A 22,698-nucleotide genomic window follows, 5' to 3' on the forward strand; every position below is an offset into this window, starting at 1 on the left:
TAGGACGTGCGAGGGAAGAGACGGGTCCTGATGCTGATGTCTCTGCTGTAACCTTGGTTGCTATCGAACAGCAGCAGGGTCTGCCTTTACGTTTTAGTCATTGGTTTGCCACTCTGACCACAAGCCATGTGGTTTTGGCGATAACCAATGAAAAAGAGGCATCGCTTTTAATAGTGTGCCTACTTAAAGCGACAGCACCCCGTGCCGTGTTTGTGTTATTGCATTTCACTATCAATTAAAAGCATGTTTGTAATTTGTAAAGCAGTGAGGACTGAGGTGCTGGTGGATGATAGGGTTGCGCTAGAGGGACACATTGTGCGTGTTTGTATGTGAACGGACCGTGTGCGGAAAGAAGCCTCGCGGGGTAAAACAGAGCATCCGCGAATCTGTTCTCGCTATTTATCAGAACCAACTGAGCAACAGAATTCCTCCACAATGTGCCAACGTGGAGGTACACGCAAGAACATTCCCACTCAGTCTCTCCCTCATACTCACACCCTTGCTCACACACATATTTTCGACAGACGTACATGCTGTCTTGTCGCGCATGCGCACTCGGGCTGCGAGCAGAGGCACACACATGCACGCGCTTGCAGCCACACTGCCTGATTAGCTTGCGAGAGCTGTCTACAGCATCCAGGGAAGAGGCGCAAGAGGCAGAGCACTGAAGGAGGAACGGCAGCCTAAAGCTGCAGGATTAGACACTGGCATTTCAGCTAGCCAAGACATGGATTGACTCCGAGCAGGGGGGACCGGGCTATGGTGCTATTAGGGGGCAACTTGTCTGACTGTGGACTGACCGTGTTTGGCCGGGATCGGTGTGAGATGGCACAGACAGGCTGATGCACTGGTAGGACTGGGCTGGCCCTCTGGATCTGTACCGTGGGGGAGGGGCAGTCGACGCAGGGAGAAGGAGCCTGTTTTCCCAGACCAAAGCTCTGGTGTGATTCTTCAGCCCGACTGTCTGCTCCAGGCCTGCTTGCATCCTCCTCTGTCTCCCTCTCATTGTCTCATCCTCTCCATCCGTGTTTTTCACTCGCTATCGCAATCCGTTTCTCTCTCTCCCCGATGTTACTGCTGTCATCCGAGCTCCATTTACCGCCATTATTTGATACAGTCATCTTTCCGTCCCGCCGACAGGTCTCTCCATCATCTTAATTTTTTTATCGCCGTGTGTCAAGCAGTTCAACTCTCGCAAAATCATTATTTCGTTTACATCCCACATCGACACATCTCCTCCGGCAGCTCCTTTCTGTGCCCTTCAGACGGTCCCCCCGCTCTCTCCTTCCCTCCATCTTCATTCCTCCTGCTCCCATCTACTTCTGTCCTGCAGTGACCGCAGATTTGGGTCAGTCTGATAACCAAATGGGATGAGATGTAGTCTCCGCAGCTGCCGGATCCAGGGGGCTCCTGGTCTGCTCGTCAGGGGGACCCACTTTTTTGGACCAAGCTGAGGCTGGAGCCTTGCTCTGGACTGACCGGGAGGCCTGCTGTGGAGTGCTGCATGTAGGCAAAGACAGTTTTCTCCGGCAGCCCCTTCCCTTATCCCCTTCCCCCATTCCTTTACCCCCTCTTGGGGCAGCCTTCACTCTGGAGTGTCCTGGCTTGGCTGGCTGTGGCCTCTCCCCGCACACCCTGACGACGCCCTCATGCCAATGGGGCACCTGCAGTGCCCCCACCCCACTCCACTATCGCACCTCCTGCCTGTGCCATCGACCCAAACCCCCTGCCACCATCAACATGGGTGTGGTGGAGGCCATTAATCCAACTCCTTCCCCCTGCCCCTCTCCCGTACCAGGGGGCTACAGGCTGCCCCGCTCCTCCAGCTATAATCCCTTACAGGGGAGGGCAGGGGCAGAGCTGGACCTCGGTGCGGCTGCCGGAGGGGTTCTGGAGGGGGGTGGGACAGCGGCAGAGCGCAGGACACCCTTAGTGGACCTGTTCTGTGAGACCTGCTCCAGGCCCTGGCTCATTGGCTGGTGGGACCAGGTAGGGCTCTCAGAGTTTTCAAAGGGGCAACAAGGCCCGACTGCGGCCATCGTGGAAACATGCAGTGGACTCTTCCCGTGTTTCACAGCTTCATCCGTGCATGCATTGTCAACTTATCATACTCGACCGCGTGTTTCACTTTTTATCAAGCACAGTTTTGAAAAGGCATAAAAGAGCGTAAGAAAGAATGTACGCGTGAGCGGTGAGGGGGAGAGTTCAATTGGTTCGATAGCGCCTTAGTCAGAAAACTAAATAACAAAATTGTCGAGCAGGGTTTTTTTTCGCCGTTCTTGGTCATAACACAAGTCCTCCGACAGGGAATTGTGGCAAAGGCACGGAGTTTAATAAGTTACAGCAGCACTGTAAACAAAATGACAATATTGCTTGTATACTTCATCTTTCCATACTGACACATTTCAATCCTTTGAGTCCACATGCAGCTGCCTGAATAAAAATCGGCCATATGTCTTTACTGCAGGTACCTCACTTTGTCATATAATGTCCATTTGCATCCACCACACCTGCGTCCCACATCTCCGTCTCTCCCTCCTGTAATTCGGAGGCTGGCCTCAATACAGACTTAGGGAGGCCGTGCATGTTGTTAATGAAGGGCAATGTCGATGTCCTCAGTAGTGGCCGGAAATTGCTTTTAACTGGGTTTTTTTTCGCCGTAGCCATGTGTCACATCCACTAACACGTGTGAGTTTGGATAATGCGTGTTTCTCTGATACATCAGGTACGAACAGAAGCTGTTGCATTTGCCGGCGAACTGGATTTTTCCTCTGTTTTTTGTTGAATGACACTGGGGCACATACGGAGTACATGACTGACTTTACTGCTGCTGCAATTTCAGTCTAAATCATTCATATGCGAAGTTTATCACTTAAGCGGACGCCCAGAACTTGCACGTGTGGATGCAAATGTGTGTTATTCCGGATCACAGACAGTTTGAGCTGCGATCTCCTCGTGGTTCCATCACAGATGCAGGTGTATGTGCGCGTATGTGTCACGGTCATGTCTGTGCAGTGTGTGCTTCATTAGTCAGTGTCAGAGGAAGAGTGTTGTTTGTCCTGGCACTAGGACTTGCACCATGGAAGTGTTGGTTGGCAGCTATGACTCAGCGTTACAGCATTAGGCAAAGGGAACGAACGGGAGAAGGCAAGAGAGAGAGGAGGAGGAGGTTTGGGCTGAGTCTGCTGCCTAAGTGTGCCAGTGGGCTTGACTAGCTTTCCTGGCCCATGATGACTGATTCTGCCTGACAGCTTCTACGATGTGCTGTCAGACTACCTATTTGCTCGGCCTATCATGTAACAAGCCCCTGGCCGGACAGGATGGGTGGACGAGGAGAGAAATACTGATAGGAAAAGATGAAAGACGGTGGGACTGCGTGTTATTGAAATGGCAGAGCAGCAGAGTGAAGCCTGTTCCAGAGGAAGGCTCGATGCTTGTAGTGTTTACAGCCGGACAAAGGGAGGTGCGGTGATAAGGGAGACGGGGATGTAAGGAGGAAGACGGCAGAGGAGGAGAGTTGACCTTGGCAAAGGTCAAAGACACCTGTCTACTCCTTTAGATTGTCACCCAAGCAGCCATCGCTCTCACAACAAGCTGAAGGACTGACTGTGAGGAGGTAGTTGCTACGGCAACCACTCCGGTTGCCTAGGAGATTGTTATGTGTGAGAGATAAGTCAGTGGGACATTGCATTATGCCTTCAAGTACTAGGAATTGGTCTCCTTACCTTCCAAAAATGACATGTACGTGAGGAAGTAAAACACATTTGTGTTTGTATTCCATGAACTTGTCTACTAAACTGATTGGGTCTTAGCAGTCTACGCTCGCTGTAAAAAGGCAGAATAGTCCCTCAGCGTGTCAATATACCAATCTAAATGCAAGTACAAAAAATTAGCATTTTGAACAGTATGTTCTCATTTCAGTGAAAACGATTCAAGAGTCATAATTGATTTGTTCACCCTGAGCGAATGAACTGTAATTGAGGTACATGATTTATTTTGTCATATTGAACATGTGGAAAAGTTTCGCAGTTATTGATCAGTGCAGCTGTAAAGCAAGTAGATGTTCGTAAAATCTGAGGACTTATCAAACTTTTCAAGAAAAAAACTTCCCTAATTACCAAAATGACCTTATCCAGAAATCATATCTCAGATCTACTGTAATTTTGTCAAATCTCATCACTGATAATATGGACTGTTATGTTGGTCCTGCATGATATTAACAGGCGTTTTTCATCAAGGTGATGCGTCATTTTCTCGGTACTTTTAACTCAAAGTTTATAACACAATATCACCGGTGAATCTTTATCAACATTTTGCGTCATTTTGCGTCAACATCATGCCATGGCATCACAGTTTTGTTGTTGCCGATTCTTTGTGTCAGCCTTTAACTTTGTCACTGAACTTTATTTCTCTGACCCTCAGTTCAAGAGAATGCTGAACAGGGAGCTGTCCCATTTGTCAGAGATGAGTCGCTCAGGGAACCAGGTGTCAGAGTACATCTCCACTACCTTTCTAGGTAACGGACACCTGCCAGCCAGCTTTTGACAAACTATAGTTGAATTTCAACCATGGCAAACACCTCTGACCTCTAAATTGCCATGCACACAGATAAACAGAACGAGGTGGAGATCCCGTCCCCAACCTTGAGGGAGAGGGAGAAGCCAATGTGTCACATCAGTGGAGTGAAAAAGCTCACACACAGCTCCAGCCTTTCCAACTCCACCTTGCCTCGCTTTGGAGTGAAGACCGAACATGAGGACGCATTAGCAAGAGTAAGTGAAGAGATGGGAAGCCTACCCACATTTATCCAAAACACCTGAAATAAAATTACTTAGAAATAATAAATAAACAAACAAACAAACAAACAAACAAACAAACAAATAAATAAATAAATAAAAATTCTAAAGAAATCACTTTTCACCATATATTCCATTTCCATTTTAAAATATATTTTTCAGATTCGGCCCATCACTGCCATACATATATATTGTAGATATTGTCCACTTACTCCACACAGACGCAACGCTGTGGAACATTGGTGTGTCACAGTATCAGATGATAATGGACGTACTGTTTGAAACTAATGTAGCAGCTTCCATCAAAAAAATAACAGGTGTCTTATGCAAAACGAGAGATAACTGCAACGTAATGTCAGTTAAGAGTTGAACTGGTGAAGTAATGCATCAGCTGGTTACAGATGCGTTATTTTCACAGGAGCTGAACGACTTGAACAAGTGGGGCCTTAATATCTTTCGTGTGGCAGAGTTCTCTAATAATCGACCCCTAAGCTGCATTATGTTTGCCATCTTCCAGGTGAGAGAAAGCAAAAAAGACTGTGCTTTAAAAATACAATACCATGAATTGCTTGCAATCATGTCCCCTGCTTGTGACCCCAGGAAAGAGATCTCCTGAAGACCTTTCGGATCCCCGTGGATACATTCGTCACATATGTGATGACCCTGGAGGACCACTATCATGCCAATGTGGCCTACCACAACAGCCTCCATGCTGCAGATGTCACTCAGTCTACTCATGTCCTGCTGTCTACACCTGCTCTAGATGTAAATATCCCTTCAAGGCTGACAAGGACAGATTCACTTCACTTCGGAAGCATCAATACACATTTCAGCCACAACTAACGTCACAACTGCAAGCTGAACATATATTGAAAATGTATTCTAATATGTGAAGCATTGCTTTCTAAAGAGAATACAGTGTTCAAAGGCACCCTGGGGACTTAAACTGAGCATTTATTGCTTCTCTTTCACTGCTTTCCGACAGGCTGTGTTCACAGATCTAGAGATTCTTGCTGCATTATTTGCCGCTGCCATCCACGATGTGGACCATCCAGGAGTATCCAACCAATTCCTCATAAACACCAGTGAGTTGAGTCATGAACGATAATCACAAAAGGGAAAGAACTTTAAAAAAAAAAAAAAAGAACTCACGTATTTTTGTATTGACTTTAACAAGCCATACTGGAAAAAAAATATCCAAACAAAAGGTTATTGTCGCCAATCTGATTGCTGCAGTCACAAACTGCAAGGACACACAGGAGGGCAAATCCAAAAAGAGCAACAATTAGATTGTACTACCGTGCAGGACATAAGATTACGGTGTTAGCTTTAACGGTGCAGCTTTAACGGTGTTAAAGCTCAGATCTGTGAATCATTAAGACTATTTATAAGGTGTCTAAAGGCAATATTAAAATCTAGAAAAAAACATGGGGAAAAAAAGGAAAACCTTGGGGCGCTAGGTAACACAAATTGCGTGTGTCAAACATGGGCTCACTACTGTGCACACAGATAGCCTCTGCTCAAGGAAAGATGTAGATCTCAACGGAGATAACAAGGGAACGATTCCTTTTGCCAAATCTGTTTGTACTTTTTTAAACGTTCTTCATGCTTCCTTTCCATCTAAAATGCGCCTTTTCTGCTGCTATGTCATTTTCCACATGAATGTGGTTCAATGGTCCACTCAATGCCTGTGACAAAGCACTTGGTAGAGCAATAAACTCATCGACATTATACGATCCTTCAAGGATGGAGAAATATAGTCAACTATGCTGTATGTTCCTACCACCAGACTCAGAACTTGCCCTGATGTATAATGATGAGTCAGTGTTGGAGAACCATCACCTGGCTGTCGGGTTTAAGCTGCTACATGAGGACAACTGTGACATCTTTCAGAATCTCAGCAAGAGGCAGAGACAGAGCCTGAGGAAACTTGTAATCGATATGGTGAGTCTTCACCACAACACATGTTACTATATCCTGTTCCGTCTATAAATTATTTCTACTAAGGACACAAAAATGTTCTTAGGTATTGGCTACAGATATGTCGAAACACATGAGTTTGCTGGCAGACCTAAAAACAATGGTGGAAACTAAGAAAGTGACAAGTTCTGGAGTGCTGCTGCTTGACCACTACACTGATCGGATACAGGTAAGCTACATTTCTGGGTTTTATTGAATGTTCAGTAGATACCAAGTATGTGATGACATGAGAATCTACCCACTATATAACACCAATAAGGGACTTAAGACTGTATTACCCTACAAGTATACACTAAGTAAATAATGACGTTGTGTCCATACTTTGCTTGAGTTGAAAAATATGGGATTTGCAGGCATTGGTTGCATTACATTAGATCATGGGATTGTATTAACTGAAATGGAGTTTGTTTGCATGACACTATCCTTTTATTATTATGATTTCTTGATATGTATTTTCTTGAAAGTAGAAAAAAAGTATGAAATTAACAAGTAATAGATCTTGAAGATACTTTTGATTTGATATTTTTCTTTTCACAAAGTGAACACCCTTTTTCAAAGATGAGGGTGTGTCCTGTGTTAGATGTCTATCTCAGACCAAGACTTCATTTTTTTACATAAAAATTACAAGATATATTTTTTTGAAAATGTACTTAAGCTTGCAATACTTTTTAAATCCATAAGTTATTGTCTGAGGCTGTCTCGGTGTTGACAGTGAAGACCGACCCTGCGGAAAAAAACAAGAGAAAACAGACTTCCTGATTTATTTGTTTATTTTTAGCTGCCTAATTCAGAGCAATAAGCCAAATGGACCATTTGCAGCTTATTAAGATGATGTGCTGGAAAAGGTACCTGCAGTCATGGCATTAGCTTGACAGCAAGCCTTAGCTAAAATTCTGTGGTGGGTTTGCTCTGATTTGATTTCAGTGACTTGATTTGCCAAAGTCAAAGTCAAGTCAGCTTTATTGTCAATTTCTCTGCATGTACTCGATAAACAGAAGAATCGAAAAGACATTTCTCACAAAATCCACGTAAATACGAACATCTTGTAAGGTGAAAAGATGACATCTATTTGATGACTTGAAGACTGAAATTTATAAATATGGGTGATTTGAATACAGGGTCATAGCAGAAGTTGTTGTTTTTTTTTTTAACAATTTAGTGCAAACGGTCATTATGTCATACCATAGCAGTATCTGGTCCAATCACAGCATGACAGTTTTCTGTGACAGTGCAAAATAGCAGTCTTGCAAAAAATGTTATATTGCAATATATTGTCAGAGTCAGAGTCAGAGTCCAGTTTGGAAGCCTTCGCTTAACAGACCATCACAGAAAAGTAGAACCGCTTTGTCCTCTTGACCTAATCCGGCCACTTAGCGACACTCAAAACTTTTCTGATGATCTGCTAAGGTTAAGCAACTCGCCACTTTTGTAATCTTATGTCTTGCTCATTAATGAGGGTCGAATTGGCTATTAGGCTTACAGAACCTCCATCAGCTTTAATGTAAACGCCACATGAAGCAGTCGAAGGAAAGAGGTTATGTTAATGATAATGTCATTTCTCTGCGCAGGTACTGAGGAACATGGTGCACTGTGCAGACCTGAGCAATCCCACAAAACCCCTGGCCGTGTATCGACAATGGACGGAGAGAATCATGGAGGAGTTCTTCAGGCAGGGAGACAAAGAGAGGGAGAGAGGGATGGAGATCAGTCCCATGTGTGACAAACACACGGCCTCTGTGGAAAAGAGTCAGGTAAGCACTCAGCATGAACAAACACACGTGTACGGATGCTTTCTGCACCGCTGGAGGTCTGTTCATAGTGCAGGTGGGTGGTTAACCGCAGCACAGAATGATCTGTCATCACTGATCCCGACGTTCATCCTCGTACATTTTTAATGCTAATTTGTGTGTGACACCGCTGTGCTGCTTCCTTTTGATGTAACTCAAGGCTCTATTCTCATGTATTTAGGTGGGTTTTATTGACTACATTGTCCACCCGTTGTGGGAGACGTGGGGAGACCTGGTGCATCCTGACGCCCAGGATATCCTGGACACCCTGGAGGACAACAGGGACTGGTATCAGAGTACGATCCCGCAAAGTCCGTCGCCTCCTCCTGTGGGCCAGGACAAGGAACTGAATGCCTGCATGGACAAGTTTCAGTTTGAGCTCACCCTTGAAGACAGCTCTCAGAGAGACCAGGGGGACGAGGATGACAAGACCACGCCAAACCACATGGCACAAGACTGCAGTCAGGGGGAGGAGGAGGAAGAGGAAGAGGAGTGCAAAAAGGAGGATGAGGAAGACCTAATGGCTGAGGAGGAAAATGAGGACATAATAGAGGAGGAAGATGAGGTGGCGATGGAGGAAGAGGAACAAGAGGAAGCGCTGAAAGCTCAGCTGGAGGAGAGGTCTGAAAAGGAGAGACTTTCTGACACAAGTCCTGTAGAGGAAGAGGAAGATTCGTCTTCACAAGCTGATGATACATGAGTTCTGCTCCTGTGTCTCCCTTCTCACTTGCACACATTATCTTGTTCATCCTTTCAATGGCCAAACCAAGAACAAATAAGACTGCAATGACAATACAGACCTTTAGATATATTTTTCAAAAAGGGAATAAAAATTAAAATCGCTTGAAGAGAAGTTAATTACACAGCAACTGTAGATTTGGAGTAGTGACAAGTCCTTTGACTGATTTCATTGCAAACTTTAGAGGAGGTGGAATTTAGGAGAGCGTTAACAATGGGCCAGTGAGGACAGCGTAGCAGTCTGGGACTGAAATGCACACATATAAACACACGAGTAGTGAAACAAACAATAAATAAGTCATGTAGAGTATACAAATGCAATGTTTGTTTGTGCATGCATTGATCATGCAGTGTAATTGCAATCTCATTTACCTTACTCCTTTCTTGAAAACATACATTCACACTTGTCTGTTTGTTTGTATGTGTGCATTTACATGAGGGACACTGATCAGTAATGAAACTCTTTGGAAAAAGCCATCTCTTAATGGAGTATTAGCTAGTGTTTAGTGAGTATTAGTAATTCATGTTTAATAGAATCTCTAAAAGAAACTGTTCTCCTCAGAAAAGCTACATGTTCGAGTGACTTTTTTTCCATTTCTGTCGGAAAGAAAAATTAGAATATCCACAGAGTTGGAGGGGAGAGAAGAGGATCTCAAAGGAAAGGAAGATGCTGCGATGAAGGGACTGCCGGGTCCCATTCCCCTTTTCCCTTTACAAGGAGAGTGCTACTGGTGCAAGATGGCTCTGTGCCTTTCTGACACACCAGCTTCTTGAATGGAGCTGTCGTGAAGCAATGCATTGTGGGACAGGAGTGTCTGATTTTGTTATCATTTTTGATTGTCTCTTGTGAAAGATCTCTCTTTACTGTTCATGGTATTGTGGTGTGTATCTCACATGTACAGTCTCTGTGGTGATATGTTTTAAGCTGTAAGTCTTCCTTTGTTGCTCTTCTGGTAATAGAATAATTCAGAACTCTAGATGCAGAGCAATCACTACCACCACCACAATCAACAGTGGACTCTATCTAGTTTTTCTTTTCTTTCCTTTCGTATTACAATGTTTTGTTTTTGTTTTTTTTACTTTCTGAGAAAAAGCCATGATGCTTTGAAGCATATGTTTGCCTATTTTCTATTTAACCAACTATGTTGAGAGGATACAGAATTATTTCATCAACGGGACAATGTTTCACTCGCCATTCTACACCAACTGGCACTATGTGTTTATGTCTCCTCATACACAGATGAGAAACTTCAGTGGATGAAGTGTTTTGAGTATCAAAATCAGGGGAGGCAGAATGTCAGGAAACAGACATGTTACTCGGCCAAAAGAAGGTCTGACAGTTCATAATCGCCCTTGTTATGTTTGATGCTTTTTTGCCTTAATGTCAAATGCAGGATTCACACCTGCCAGTATGTAGATTGATATAATAGATATCCTAGTATATTTATATTATGTCTGTATGCTTATTTCTGTGAGTATCAGTGTGTATACACTCTGAATCCAGCATTGCATTTGTTGGGAAAAGAGAAACATTGCTACTAATTAGTTGTTATGCTGTTGCTGTGCTCTGACCAACATAAAGAATGTGCTGTTTTTATAATCAGGATGAGAAAATGACTATCTTGCAAGCTACACGGAAGCCTGCAACAGACATGAGCAATGGATGTTAGGGTTTTGCAAGTAAGAGAACCTTTTTTTGTTTGTTTTTTTGGTTTGTTTTAACCTGTCGAGATATTGATTTGTTGACTCAAACGTGGCATGGCTCGTTTTGTGGTCACGAGTATGCAAGTAACAAAAGAGATACGGAAAGATGTTGTCATATTTGTCACTGTCCAGTCACTGGCATCACCACTTTTTGTCGAGTCATATTCGGGATTTGATCAGCACAGTTCAAATTGGGTCTCGGTTCGTGTAGGTGTTTGTTTTTCACAGGGTAAAAAACAAATAGGAGAGCACAGCTGGGGTTTCTCTTAATGGTGTGAGCGAGTTTCTGCAGGTCAGTAACTGAGCTTATCGGAAGACACGCGAGCCCGGCGCAGGAGAAGCCTGTGTGTTTGACCTGCTCCATCGCCGCATGGAGCAGAGCTGAGGGGCCACCACACAGGCTCTCAGTGGGAAGAATGGGAATCCAGTATTACGATTGCAGTTACATTGAAAAAAAGATTCCCATATGCATTGGCCTATTACTTTTGATATGTTGGTTTGTTTTTGTGGCTTCTCGTTATGTCATAAGCTATAAAAACGTCAATATTTAATTGCCATACAAACACGATACTGTAGCAATTGTTTCTTATTAAGAAAAATTATTCAATTGATTGATTGCTGCCATTCTTTTTAAATGCTGAAAAGAAAACCATGGGAAGTGTTTTCTTTGAACAGCTTGTGTACAGTTTATTTTTATATCATTCTGGTGGATGGTTGGGAAAATGAATCACGTGTTGATGATATAGCTATAAGTTTTACCACTCTTGTAAATAATGTAATATTGGATTGTAAATTAGAAATTTATCAAAGTCATGATTGACAAATAATTAAGGTTGAACCACTGAAGCACTGCAGGCCACGTTTTCACTTTTCAATTTTCTGATTTTGTTCTTCTTGCTTGTGCCGGCATTAATTTTTTTTTTTTTTTTTCAATTTTATTAATACATCCACATTTGTTGTTGAAATCCAATATATTTGTACCAGCACTTTATTTACATCAGGTAGACAGTGTGCTAAAAGTCATGTGTAGTCTGTGCTGGTGGTTCTGTCATTGGCACTCACCTTTTGATTATATTCCATTGGGTCAAATCACAAATCCTCATTCGTTGAGTAGTCCTTTTTTAGATGCATAACCAAACAACCAATCATTATTTATTAACAGTCTATTTGAGATTTATTTTTTTGGCTTGTAAAGTCAAATGTAAGCTGATATAGTCACACAGGATGTGACACGGTCAAAGGAAATAAATGTGTCCTTATCTATCTTGGCCATTTCTACTACTATAACCACCTCTGTTTCTTAGTAATTTTGATCACTAGCCTGATAGCCTAAATGTCCATCTGATGGTGGCCACACTAGCTGGTTCCCATCAGGGTTGCTGTCAGGTTGTTGCAGACTGACACCTAAGAGTATTTTTGGGGCTTTAATTCATGTGTTTGTTCAGAAGTAAGAAAAAAATATTCAAGGTGAAAAACAACATGAAATGATTGTAATATTTGTAAATGATCTTGCTGTAATGTGTAAAATGTGTCCAAGTTATTTTCTATTATATTATTTTTATGAAAGTTTTTTCCTCTTAACAGAGCTGAGGTGTCATTTTGTGAATAAATGCATTTAATAAGCAAACATCTATATATAAAACAATATTATAGTATATCAGTATATATTTTTTTTTATTTCACTGTTCGGTACTGTAAAGTGTGTCAAAAATACAAATAAAGTAAGATTTTTTATTAAACACTATTCTATTTTAGTGTTTGTTATTATCACCTTGTGTGATCTTCAACCAAGGTATGATGTTGCTAAACTGCTTTCTGGTTTCTAGCTGATACACACGTCTTTCGATACTCTCCTCATAATTGTCTAAACTGCTTTGTTGTCATTTCATGTAATCTCACACTAATTCCAGGATAATTTCACTTGGAATTTTTTTAAATGATTTCTTCTTGATGTTTTATTAATTTCTTCACAATACTTGCTAATTTCTTGATCATTTTTAAGTCATGATTTTCTTTTTTTTTCACAGGATTGTGCAACAGCCAGTTGAATAAACTGACTAAAGGAGTAGTCAACAATTTAGTAGAAAATTTATTAAAATTAATAAATAAATGAATAAATACAACAGCAATACAATCGAGTTCATTGGGTATTATATCCACTCACAAGATGTAAATGAATATTATTGTGCTTTTTATTGTTTTTATTCACGAGACTTGCTGTGCTGCTATATTATTACCATTATTATATTTCTAAATGAAATGTGGCTAATGTCAAATGGCTGCATAAATGGTGCTGCTATTTTTCTCTTCTTTTTTCAAATGTATGTGTTGTTATTGCACCTAATTGTCTTTTCAATTAATAATGTTTCTGTCACTGTAGCACCAGCAGGTCATAACATGTGCTGTGTAGAATAAAATTTTCCCCCCAGCACCAAAGCTTCCCAATTCCCAAATACACTCGTTTTTTGGTTACTTGATAGAAACATAGGGCTTTGCTAAATCAAAATTTCGTGAACTTGATAATCTAAACAAAACTGTGCTATCATCAGTTCATCATATTTAGTACCGTCAACCTGTCCAACTAACCTTCAGCTGCTTTCTCTGTGTAAGAGAAGCATCAAACAACAGTTCAAATACTTGGTCAACAGAGGTCTCAGTGACCCCAGCAGCAACAAAGGAAGAACGGTATGCAGAACAAAGGATTCTCTAAAAGTAACTGAAGTATAAATTCTGATATTGATTTGAAGTCTTTGTACACCAAACATATGCACTTTATTCTATGTATGTACTTCTTGGCCGTACAAATTATTTAGGTTGCGCCACTTATGTAAGAAAATGGGTAAATAACGCAAATGCAGACGAGTTAGTCAATGTTGAAAAAAATGCATGAAGATTTACTGAAGACATTGGGGGTGTTTTTAATATTTTAGACGTGTGCCTATATTCACAGTGAACGCACATTGATAGGTGTTAGGTGCGATCGATCCCACACACCTGTCTGGCATGAGATGGCTGCATTCTCAAAGCTCAGAAAAAATGAAATCTTACGTTTTCACTGACTCTCCGATCGCAGAAGGGTGACGCCGGATTCAGCCAATCACGGTGGCTTAAAATGGGACCGTCCAATCAAAATTCAACAAAACAGAGAAGGGCGGAAATGTACGCATGCGCATTGCATTGCTAAGGAACTTGTCAGCAGTGCGACCTATGATTAACTGTGAGCCTCTCCTGTGAAGAACAATTGGGGGAAACCTTGAAATTGGAATCTTTGAAGTGCCTGTGAGTTACTTTTATTTGAACCGTATTTAAACCTAACATGTTGGTGATTGGTTCTGGCTTCACAGTTCCCCGGTCCAGAGAAATAGCATACATTTGTTAGCTAGCAGTTAGAATGACTGACGCTAGCTGAAAGCTAGAATAAGCGACGGCTGTTAGCGCTCTATTTTCCACCACCTTCTAAATAAATGTCTGACCATGTTCGTTACTCAGCCATCAGATACTAACGTCGCCCGTCTGCGACATGTTTACTGTGCTAAAATTGTGTTATTCTTTCCCTGCTGACCTGTCAAACCAGAGACGCTAGCCACCGTCATGATGCCCTTCCTGCAATTCCTGCTGATATTCAGCGCAGGAGTCTCAGCGGTAGAAGTCCAGCGACCTCGCGGTGTCCCTCTATCAAGTAAATAAGACATGCTTGGAACCGCTTCTCTTACATCACATGAACGAAGTAATGTTGTTGTCGAGGCGTTCACTCGTCTGCATTATTCGTCTTCCACAGAACGGCAGTTTTATGAAGAGGGCAAGCCTTTCACCTGCCTCGATGGTTCGCGCTCCATTCCTTTTGATAGAGTGAACGACGACTACTGCGACTGCCAGGACGGTTCTGATGAACCAGGTGTGTTATCTACATTCTCAAGAATGGTATTGATTGCCTTCATTTGATGTTGTAAGATGTCAGTATTGCAGTTGTGTCTTTGGGTCATGCATGTTCATACACATCCCCAGGCTGAAATGGTTTGGTCATTTACAAAGGAGGGCAGACTGCGATGGTTGGGTCATGTACAGGGATAGTGAATATATTGGTAGACGGATGCTGGAATTGGAGCTGCCAGGCAGGAGGTCTCAAGGAAGACCAAAGAGAAGATTTACGGACGTAGTGAGAGAGTAAATGATGGTATTTGGTGTGAGAGAGGAGGATACAGAGAATAGGGTCAAATGGAGAAGATTGATTCACTGTGGCAACCCTTGAAGGCAAAAGCCAAAAGGAGAAGAAGTTCATACTCATCCCATGGGTAATTGTCATTTATACAGACCCATTACAAAGCAAAGTCATCTAAAAATGACAATCATACATGCAGACATTATATACTACAGACAGAAAAAACAGATGAATGTCTAGAATGCTTTTTTCCTTCTTTTTGAAAGTTGTCCACTGCAAATGAAGTCTTAATGAAAATGTGACAGTACCTAAGCAAAGAATAGATTTCAGGCGTGAGTTGGACGTATTTCACTTTTTGACAAACTACACCATTCTTCAACTAAATAGACCTGATTTTTGTACATATGTTTGTGCAAATCTAATTATTATCATGTATTTGAAGTTACTTATACTTGAAGTTACTTATACTCATGATATGTCTCTCTGGTTAACCTCAACACTTTCGTGGTTCCTTAAACAGCCCAAAAAATGCTAATTGAAGTTTCTATAGTGTCCCAAGGTCTCAATGGGAATTAGACAGTTGTATGTGTCTACAATTGGCCCTGTGGTCAACCAGTTTACGTTAAACCCTGCTTTTGGCCAATATTGACTGGGATTGGATGCAGCACAAATGCATTATAGCGAACGAATAAATGAAAATGTCTATATTTTCTTTTTTCCCCCCATGCAGGCACTGCTGCTTGCCCCAATGGTAGCTTTCACTGCACCAATGCAGGTTTCAGACCAGCATTTATCCCATCGTCCCGCATCAATGATGGAATATGCGGTAAGAGTGTTTTTGTCCTGATAGAGACTGGGCAAATTGATGTGGGAACAGATATTTATTTAACTTGCATGGTTTTCTGCACAGACTGCTGTGATACAACAGATGAGTACAACAGTGGTGCTGCCTGTCAAAACACCTGCAGGTGGAAATTGATTTGGATTATTCTGAAACGTTTATGAAAAGGAAGTTCCTTAATGTGTTAAAAAAAAACAACTAATACATTTTCCTGAATGATTCACAGGGAGTTGGGGCGCAAAGAGAGAGAGAACCTTCAGAAGATCGCAGAAGTTGCAAAGGAGGGTTTCTTGCTTAAGCAAGAACTTATCCGGGAGGCCAAAAAAGCTCTAGAGGACAAAAAGGTGGGAATAATAAAGAAAAGTACTTCAGGTTGTTTCCAGGAAAGACCTCTAATGTCAAAGTTTATGAGATATATAAAACAGATTACAAAACATACAATTAATCGAATTTGGCAGCGATAAGACATTGAGTCCTCCAATATGCCAATGAGGCTGTAGAAAAGTAGGACTTTGCAAAGTAAGGCTTTGACTTCTTTTAACGTCATCAGGTTACATCTTGATAGATTTGTGTTGTTTGCAGTCCAACTGATGGCCCCCTTGTTTCTTATGTGATGAAATAGAGTTCTTGACCTGTGTCAACTTCAATTGAATGGTCAGTAATATGTTGTTTGAGATTATTGATATATATTTATACATATTCTCTCAACAGGCTAAAATCACAGATATTCAGGTTAACAAAAGAGAATTTGAAGAAAAATTAGAGGATCTGAGAACTGTGAAGGATGCTGCAGAACAGCCAGAAAAAGAAGCTAAAGAGCGCCATCTGAAGGCATGGGAAGGTAAATAGTAATGTCGTTATTATTAGTATTATTTGTAGTGTCTCATGTAATTTCTTAGCATCACACCAATGTCTCTATTTAACAGACTTTAAAACTTTAGTATAATATATTTTTAATGAAGTAATGTATTATAATTATGATAATAATAATAATGCATTTTATTTGAAGGCGCTTTTCTTGATACTCGAGAATGTACACAGAGGCGCATACATTATGACGCCTTTTTCAATTGATTATCAAAGCCTTTCAATTATAATGATAGTAAAACATTTTTATAGTCTTTATTGGACACAGATAAATGTCTCTTACTATTTGTGCTGAAGAGAATACAAGACTTCATATGTGAGGTTTGAATGTGATTCAAGATTTATATAAGGATTTTGAGAAGTGCGTGTGTGTGTGTGTCAGATCAAAAGGCTGTAATTCGCAAGGAAAAGGACCAGGCTAAAATGGCTGAGGTGTTTCTTGAGCTGGATGATGACGCAGATGGCCTGTGAGTACTTGTTATTACCATATATGGTGCAGTGAAGTAACCGCAGTAATAAAGTAGCGAATAAGAGGAAGAAATGCAAACTTTTTATGGCCCTTTGTTTTATGTTATTGCTAGCTCTTAACCTTTATTGTATTTGAAATCCCAAGTGCCTCAGAGTACACTTTTTAACCTTCTCTAATGATATCAGATTTTTTTTCTGAGTCAGGACCCTGTATACAAAGCTATGACTTGCAGATGTTGCCGCGACAGAATTTTTATTTTCATCATCACACCACACAAGGCAGTAAATTACGCAAATCGTGTTTGGAAAGGAGTGCACTTCACCCACTGAGATGTTATTTTTGATGCATGCTTAACAATGTTGACACATTGATTACCGCATTGGCTTAAACATGGGTCATTTCCAGTTTCCAATAGCCGCCTGACTCAGTGTGGCTACATCTTATTCATGGAGAGGTGTCTCTTAATCCATCAAGGCATTCTCACACCCATAATGTTTCAGGAAGGTGTAATGGAGTGGGACTACATCTGTCAATAGCCTCTCATTTTTTTCCTTTCAGCGTCTCTGTGACTGAGCTTTTGTCCCATTCTGAGCTCGACCCAGATTCAGATGGTTCATTCACAGAAAGTGAAGCTGAGGTAAATCCTCTTCCAATTCAACCTACCTGTATTTAGAAAAAAATAATAACCCCAAACTATTGAATTAAAAAATGGCAGCTATAACGTCTGACTATTGTAAGTCATTTGAATGGAATCTCTGTTTTTTTCCTTTGGCGTTGGATAGGCCCTTTTGGGAGGGGTAGACAAAGTAGACACAGAGGCGTTTGAGGCTGTTTGGAATGAAATCAGAGAAAAATACATATCTGAGGTAAGAAGCCGGACACTTTGGTGAACTTCAGACAATCAAACCTCAGCTTGTCTGATCCGAGACTGTTTGGGCACCAGTCCAATGCTCCAACTCCAGTGGAGATCCCCGCGGAGAAGAGGGGAGAGCAAGTCGACAACGAGTCTGAACCGTACCCGGAAGACGACAACCAGGAAGATGAAGAGGAGGATGACGACGATGAAGACGAAGATGAAGATCCAGAGGAGGCAGGCTATAAGGCACTCCAGTCGAGTTTCTGAGTTCGTCTGTTCAAGGAGTCTCAATTTTACTTGGTGAGTCACTTTATCTATGTTTTGCGATGCAGAGCCCTCCTACGGCGCAGACTCAGGAAAAGAAGGATGACGATGATGAGGGGACAATGCCACCCTATGATCAAGAAACACAGAATCTCATCGACGGTATGTGTGCGCGTGCGTGCAGTGAAGATAAATGAGTCATCGGATCTTCGGCTATGAGTGATTGAGTCACTCCTGGAGAAAGCACAGATGTGGCTGCATAATCATTAGTTTGAATTTTAATGTTCTGTCCTGAATCTCATCATTCATTTTGCGCGTACAGATAAATCCTCATATACCTAGAGAAACAAAAGTGTTTTGACTTTTTGTATGACAAGGATTGTAAGGTGTGTGCGTGTGTGTTTGGGGGGGGCATAATTTGTTAGTTGACACATAAAGATCAGTTAACCATGAAAGCATCTTGCCAACAATTGTTTTTTTAAAATGTAGAGGACACTGTTAAAGGAAATGTCTTTTGCAGAGAACTCGTGTCTATGTAGCCTACATTTACCGTAAAAGTATATCTTATTTCAGTGTATTTGATTTCCAGATGCTCAGAAAGCCAGAGATGATTTTAATGAGGCTGAGCGAGCTCTCCGGGAAGTGGATGATCAGATCAAGTATGTACTTAGCCTGAATATGACTGAGCTTCTTTGCCAGTAATCAGCACTTGTGACACAACTTCATTCTAACTTTCAGCAGCCACAGTGGATGATTTTGTTGATCTGTGTGTTATTAGACTCCGAAGTAAAAAAGGATTACATTCTGAATTTGTGTTTGCCTGCAGGAGTCTGGAGAAGGAAGTTTCTTTTGACTTTGGACCCAATGCAGAGTTTGCCTACCTCTATAGCCAGTGTTATGAGTTATCCACAAATGAGTAAGCACAAATATTTTCTGAATTCTGTGTTTTAAGCTTTCAGTAACAAAGAGCTATGCTTTTTCTGTTTTACTTTCAGGTATACCTATAGGCTCTGTCCATTCAACAGGGTATCCCAGAAACCCAAATACGGTGGATCGGAAACTAATCTTGGGTAATGGATTATCCATCTTTTCTGTGCTATTCTGGAAGCGAGATTGGCTCGTCCATTAGTAAATGATGAATATGCACTTTCTGTAGAACATGGGGGAAGTGGGAAGGTCCTGAGGACAGCGTCTATTCTGTGATGAAGTATGAACACGGCACAGGGTGCTGGCAAGGCCCCAACAGATCTACCACAGTAAGACCCAGCCACACCATTCATTTTCACCTAACTGATGTTTGCCACTTAAAAAGCATCAGAGAATGTGTCGCCTGTCTATCAGGTGAAGTTAACATGCGGGAAGGAGACTGTGGTGACATCAACCTCAGAGCCAAGTCGCTGCGAGTACCTAATGGAGTTCATCACGCCCGCCATCTGCCAGGAGCCCCCAAGCCTGGATTCTCTGCTCCATAATCATGAGGAGCTTTAGAAAGAAACATCTGTGAGCAGTTCCAACTTCTCTCTCTGTTTACCCACCCCGTTTGATTCTAGACAACCTCACACCATGTTGTAGAGTAAATGCCACCTCCATATCTTTCCTCCATAGATAATTTAATTGTTTTTACAGACGCCATTTCATAGTATGTTTTTAGTCATTCATACACTGCACATATATCTAAATAACAGAAGACTCCCACTGTCAGGTGGCGTATATTGATGCAAAGATAAAGTTCCAAACTAGTCGGTTATATCACGTGGAATGGCTGCATCTCGGAATTTTCTGACTGGGGAAATTTAATTTTGCAGCACCGTGTCCGGTCGGACCGGGACTGCAGCAAAACCAAGGTAACTTCATTTGACTAATTGTTAATGTAATAGAGGAGAGAGAATTGATGAAATGTAACAATTGAATGACATGGTATATGAGTGCAGAGTTTTCTTTTCGATAGCTTATCCACAACCTCACATGATAATGTGATTTATTCTGTTGCTGTTCTGCCATCCATCCGCCATCCATTAGCAATTTACATTAACTCTGAGTTTCCTACAGCCTTTTCTTACTTATTTGACACTTGATTCCTCATTCAGGTTGTCTTTAAATATGTTAAATGGAAACCATTATCGAATGCCATGAAATCATTGAATTTAGTCATTCATTTTAAGAAGCCACCAGAGAATTGAGTCAGTATGAGGTATCGTTTTCAGTAAATAATAATCTAAGAAGGCGGCTTGAATAAGTAATGAAGTTGTTTTGATACCATCAGCTTAAATGTAATTTCAGATTATTCATGTTGACATTGCATCGGAGAGATTAAACCAAATTTAGCTCCATAATGGACTTGGATGATTTTAGGTGCACTTACGTGTAGAGGAGGGAGAAGGTATGGATTATCTGACAATTATCTGAATGATCTAACTAAGCATATTTGACCTAAATGTCACTGCTTATGTTAAATAAGAGATTGTGGCTACATCACAGATGGATGCTTAGTCCTCGGAAACCAAACCTGCAGGGATTAGGTTAAAAATACATTTTCCCTCCACCTTTAAGAGCTGGGATGTCATGACTCAAGCAAACAAGGCTGTGAAAATGACACATTTGTGTTCACTCCTCCAGGTTGATCTTGAGGGACCATAGTCGCTGCAGCAACAGGAAGCTGCCACAACGAGCTGCACTTTGCGTTTATCCACATTGAATCATGGAAATTCCAAGGGGGTAGTTTTATCTGCATTGTCACTGCAAATTCTCAGATGTGTGTCCACTGTACTTTCATTCCATCATATACAAATAAAAGTCTTTTAAAAATTTCAGGTAACTGTTATTTTTCCGCCACCCAGTCTCCTCAGTCTTGGCTTTCAAAAAGAATATGTGCAAGTTCACATGACTAAAGTATTAACATCATCATGAAAACCTTTTAAGACCATTTCATGACAAATGCTTTTTAATACACTCCCCTGATTTGTGTCCATCTCATGCACAAAGTATTTCCCTTAGATTCTGGCTTTTTACGAATATCAATGCTTCGTTTGCTTTCTGTTTTTCGTAGTGGGGGGGGACTTCCTGCTACATATTGATCTTCTCGAGTGCGATCTGCCTAATTTACACAAATTTGGCACCTTCTAAAACTGGTGATTATTTCACTTCCTGTATGCAGACGTGATCTTTCCAATGCTGTCATATCCACAGTAATTAACTGGTTTCTTTTTTTCGACCATGAGTCATGAAACAGCTCCATGGACATTCAGCTCAAGTTGTTACATAAGGAAGGCCTTGTCAAATTAGCTTGTTTGTCAACTGCCACCTGAACAAATGCCGAGCTGAGATGAATTGTATCTGGTTGATAAGGTTTGTTTAGGGTGGTGGCGAAGAAACCGGTTGCTGTTGCTAAAAACTAATGATCTGTCTGTCAACCAACTAAACTGCTGCTGCAAGTGGCAATAATAATTTTTTTTACTTCGGATCGGGCCCGAGAGGAAGTAAACCTCAATGGAGGCAGTATAACCTTTTTTTTTTTCCATTTGATAGTCAGTGTTGTGTGTAATGTGTTTTTTGATAATAAGACACACAAAAGTGGGAGAATTTAATGGTGCATATCTAGCTAAAAGCCCCTACAAATTTATAACCGGTGTGTTGCTTTGGGTCTTTGACAGCTGTGCCTGCTGATCATGTTGCAGGCCCGAACATCCTGGTGTGAAAAGCCGTTCCCCTGTGCATGGCCGGGCCATTTCTTCTTGCTAAACTGATGTTTTGTTTTTTTTTTCCTAACGTGTGAACACGTTAAAGTGAATCTGTTTTTCATACATCCAGTCAGGATGTCCAGGAACGATGGTTTTGACAGTCAATAAAATCTGGGTCACTCATATTTGTAACTTTTATTTTTTTTTCTGGCATGTAAAGTACAAATAATTAAACAATTCCATGAAAAAGTCTTCAAGCATCTTCAGCTGAAATCCCAGTAATAAATATCCTAGACTAAACTGAAAGGTTTCTTTTTTTTCTTTGTTGAATTTTGTCATTGTTCATTTGGTCATGTTTGGAAGTATGAGATTTTGTATTTCATTGCTGATGTTGGTGTCAGCAGAACTATTTTGATCATTATCACCTTTTGATTTGTTCTACCATTCCAGGAAAATGTAAGAAAAAACATCACTAAGTTACTGCGTCCCCTCTTCTAAATAAATAGACACAAAATACAGTTGGTTGAGAAACAGAAGGACCACTCACCCCTTCACTAACC

General features: G+C 41.3%; 2 protein-coding genes across 3 annotated transcripts in view; both read left to right on the plus strand.

Annotated features, from left to right (window-relative positions):
• pde4a (phosphodiesterase 4A, cAMP-specific) overlaps nt 1-9,385 on the plus strand; it is a 40,729-nt gene extending 31,344 nt beyond the window's left edge. Inside the window, exons 7-15 of the mRNA XM_086176349.1 lie at nt 4,423-4,516; nt 4,609-4,772; nt 5,215-5,313; nt 5,397-5,561; nt 5,782-5,881; nt 6,586-6,740; nt 6,823-6,945; nt 8,345-8,527; nt 8,745-9,385. Of these exons, the coding sequence (XP_086032475.1) occupies nt 4,423-4,516; nt 4,609-4,772; nt 5,215-5,313; nt 5,397-5,561; nt 5,782-5,881; nt 6,586-6,740; nt 6,823-6,945; nt 8,345-8,527; nt 8,745-9,263 (1,602 nt within the window). The 3' untranslated portion in view covers nt 9,264-9,385. The remainder of the gene's footprint in view (nt 1-4,422; nt 4,517-4,608; nt 4,773-5,214; nt 5,314-5,396; nt 5,562-5,781; nt 5,882-6,585; nt 6,741-6,822; nt 6,946-8,344; nt 8,528-8,744) is intronic.
• A 4,802-nt stretch (nt 9,386-14,187) lies between these two features.
• On the plus strand, nt 14,188-21,271 carry prkcsh (PRKCSH beta subunit of glucosidase II). Of its 2 annotated transcripts, none has more exons than XM_086176350.1 (19): nt 14,188-14,284; nt 14,580-14,684; nt 14,784-14,900; nt 15,895-15,990; nt 16,075-16,132; nt 16,232-16,349; nt 16,717-16,846; nt 17,255-17,339; nt 17,900-17,978; nt 18,124-18,207; nt 18,285-18,443; nt 18,530-18,623; nt 19,051-19,120; nt 19,288-19,377; nt 19,457-19,531; nt 19,618-19,717; nt 19,803-19,961; nt 20,267-20,305; nt 21,078-21,271. In XM_086176350.1, exons 2-17 carry the CDS (start codon nt 14,597-14,599, stop codon nt 19,947-19,949), a joined length of 1,590 nt encoding a protein of 529 aa, XP_086032476.1. In that variant the 5' UTR covers nt 14,188-14,284; nt 14,580-14,596; the 3' UTR covers nt 19,950-19,961; nt 20,267-20,305; nt 21,078-21,271. The 2 variants fall into 2 exon arrangements, with proteins under 2 accessions (XP_086032476.1, XP_086032477.1); XM_086176351.1 differs by having other exon boundaries at nt 18,285-18,431.
• The last annotated feature ends 1,427 nt before the right edge of the window (nt 21,272-22,698 follow it).

The sequence above is a fragment of the Fistularia commersonii genome, chromosome 28, assembly GCF_037954325.1.
Source record: "Fistularia commersonii isolate RoL2024-O1a breed Wild chromosome 28, RoL_Fcom_v1.0, whole genome shotgun sequence".
NCBI classification, from domain to species: domain Eukaryota; kingdom Metazoa; phylum Chordata; class Actinopteri; order Syngnathiformes; family Fistulariidae; genus Fistularia; species Fistularia commersonii.

Excerpts from the sequence above, each read along its gene's own strand:
- prkcsh (XM_086176350.1), top strand. The coding sequence starts at position 14,597 with ATGATGCCCTTCCTGCAATTCCTGCTGATATTCAGCGCAGGAGTCTCA. Across the intron at positions 18,208-18,284 it reads GAGAAAAATACATATCTGAG|TCCAATGCTCCAACTCCAGT; the intron begins GTAAGAAGCCGG and ends TTTGGGCACCAG. Across the intron at positions 19,532-19,617 it reads GGATCGGAAACTAATCTTGG|AACATGGGGGAAGTGGGAAG; the intron begins GTAATGGATTAT and ends CACTTTCTGTAG.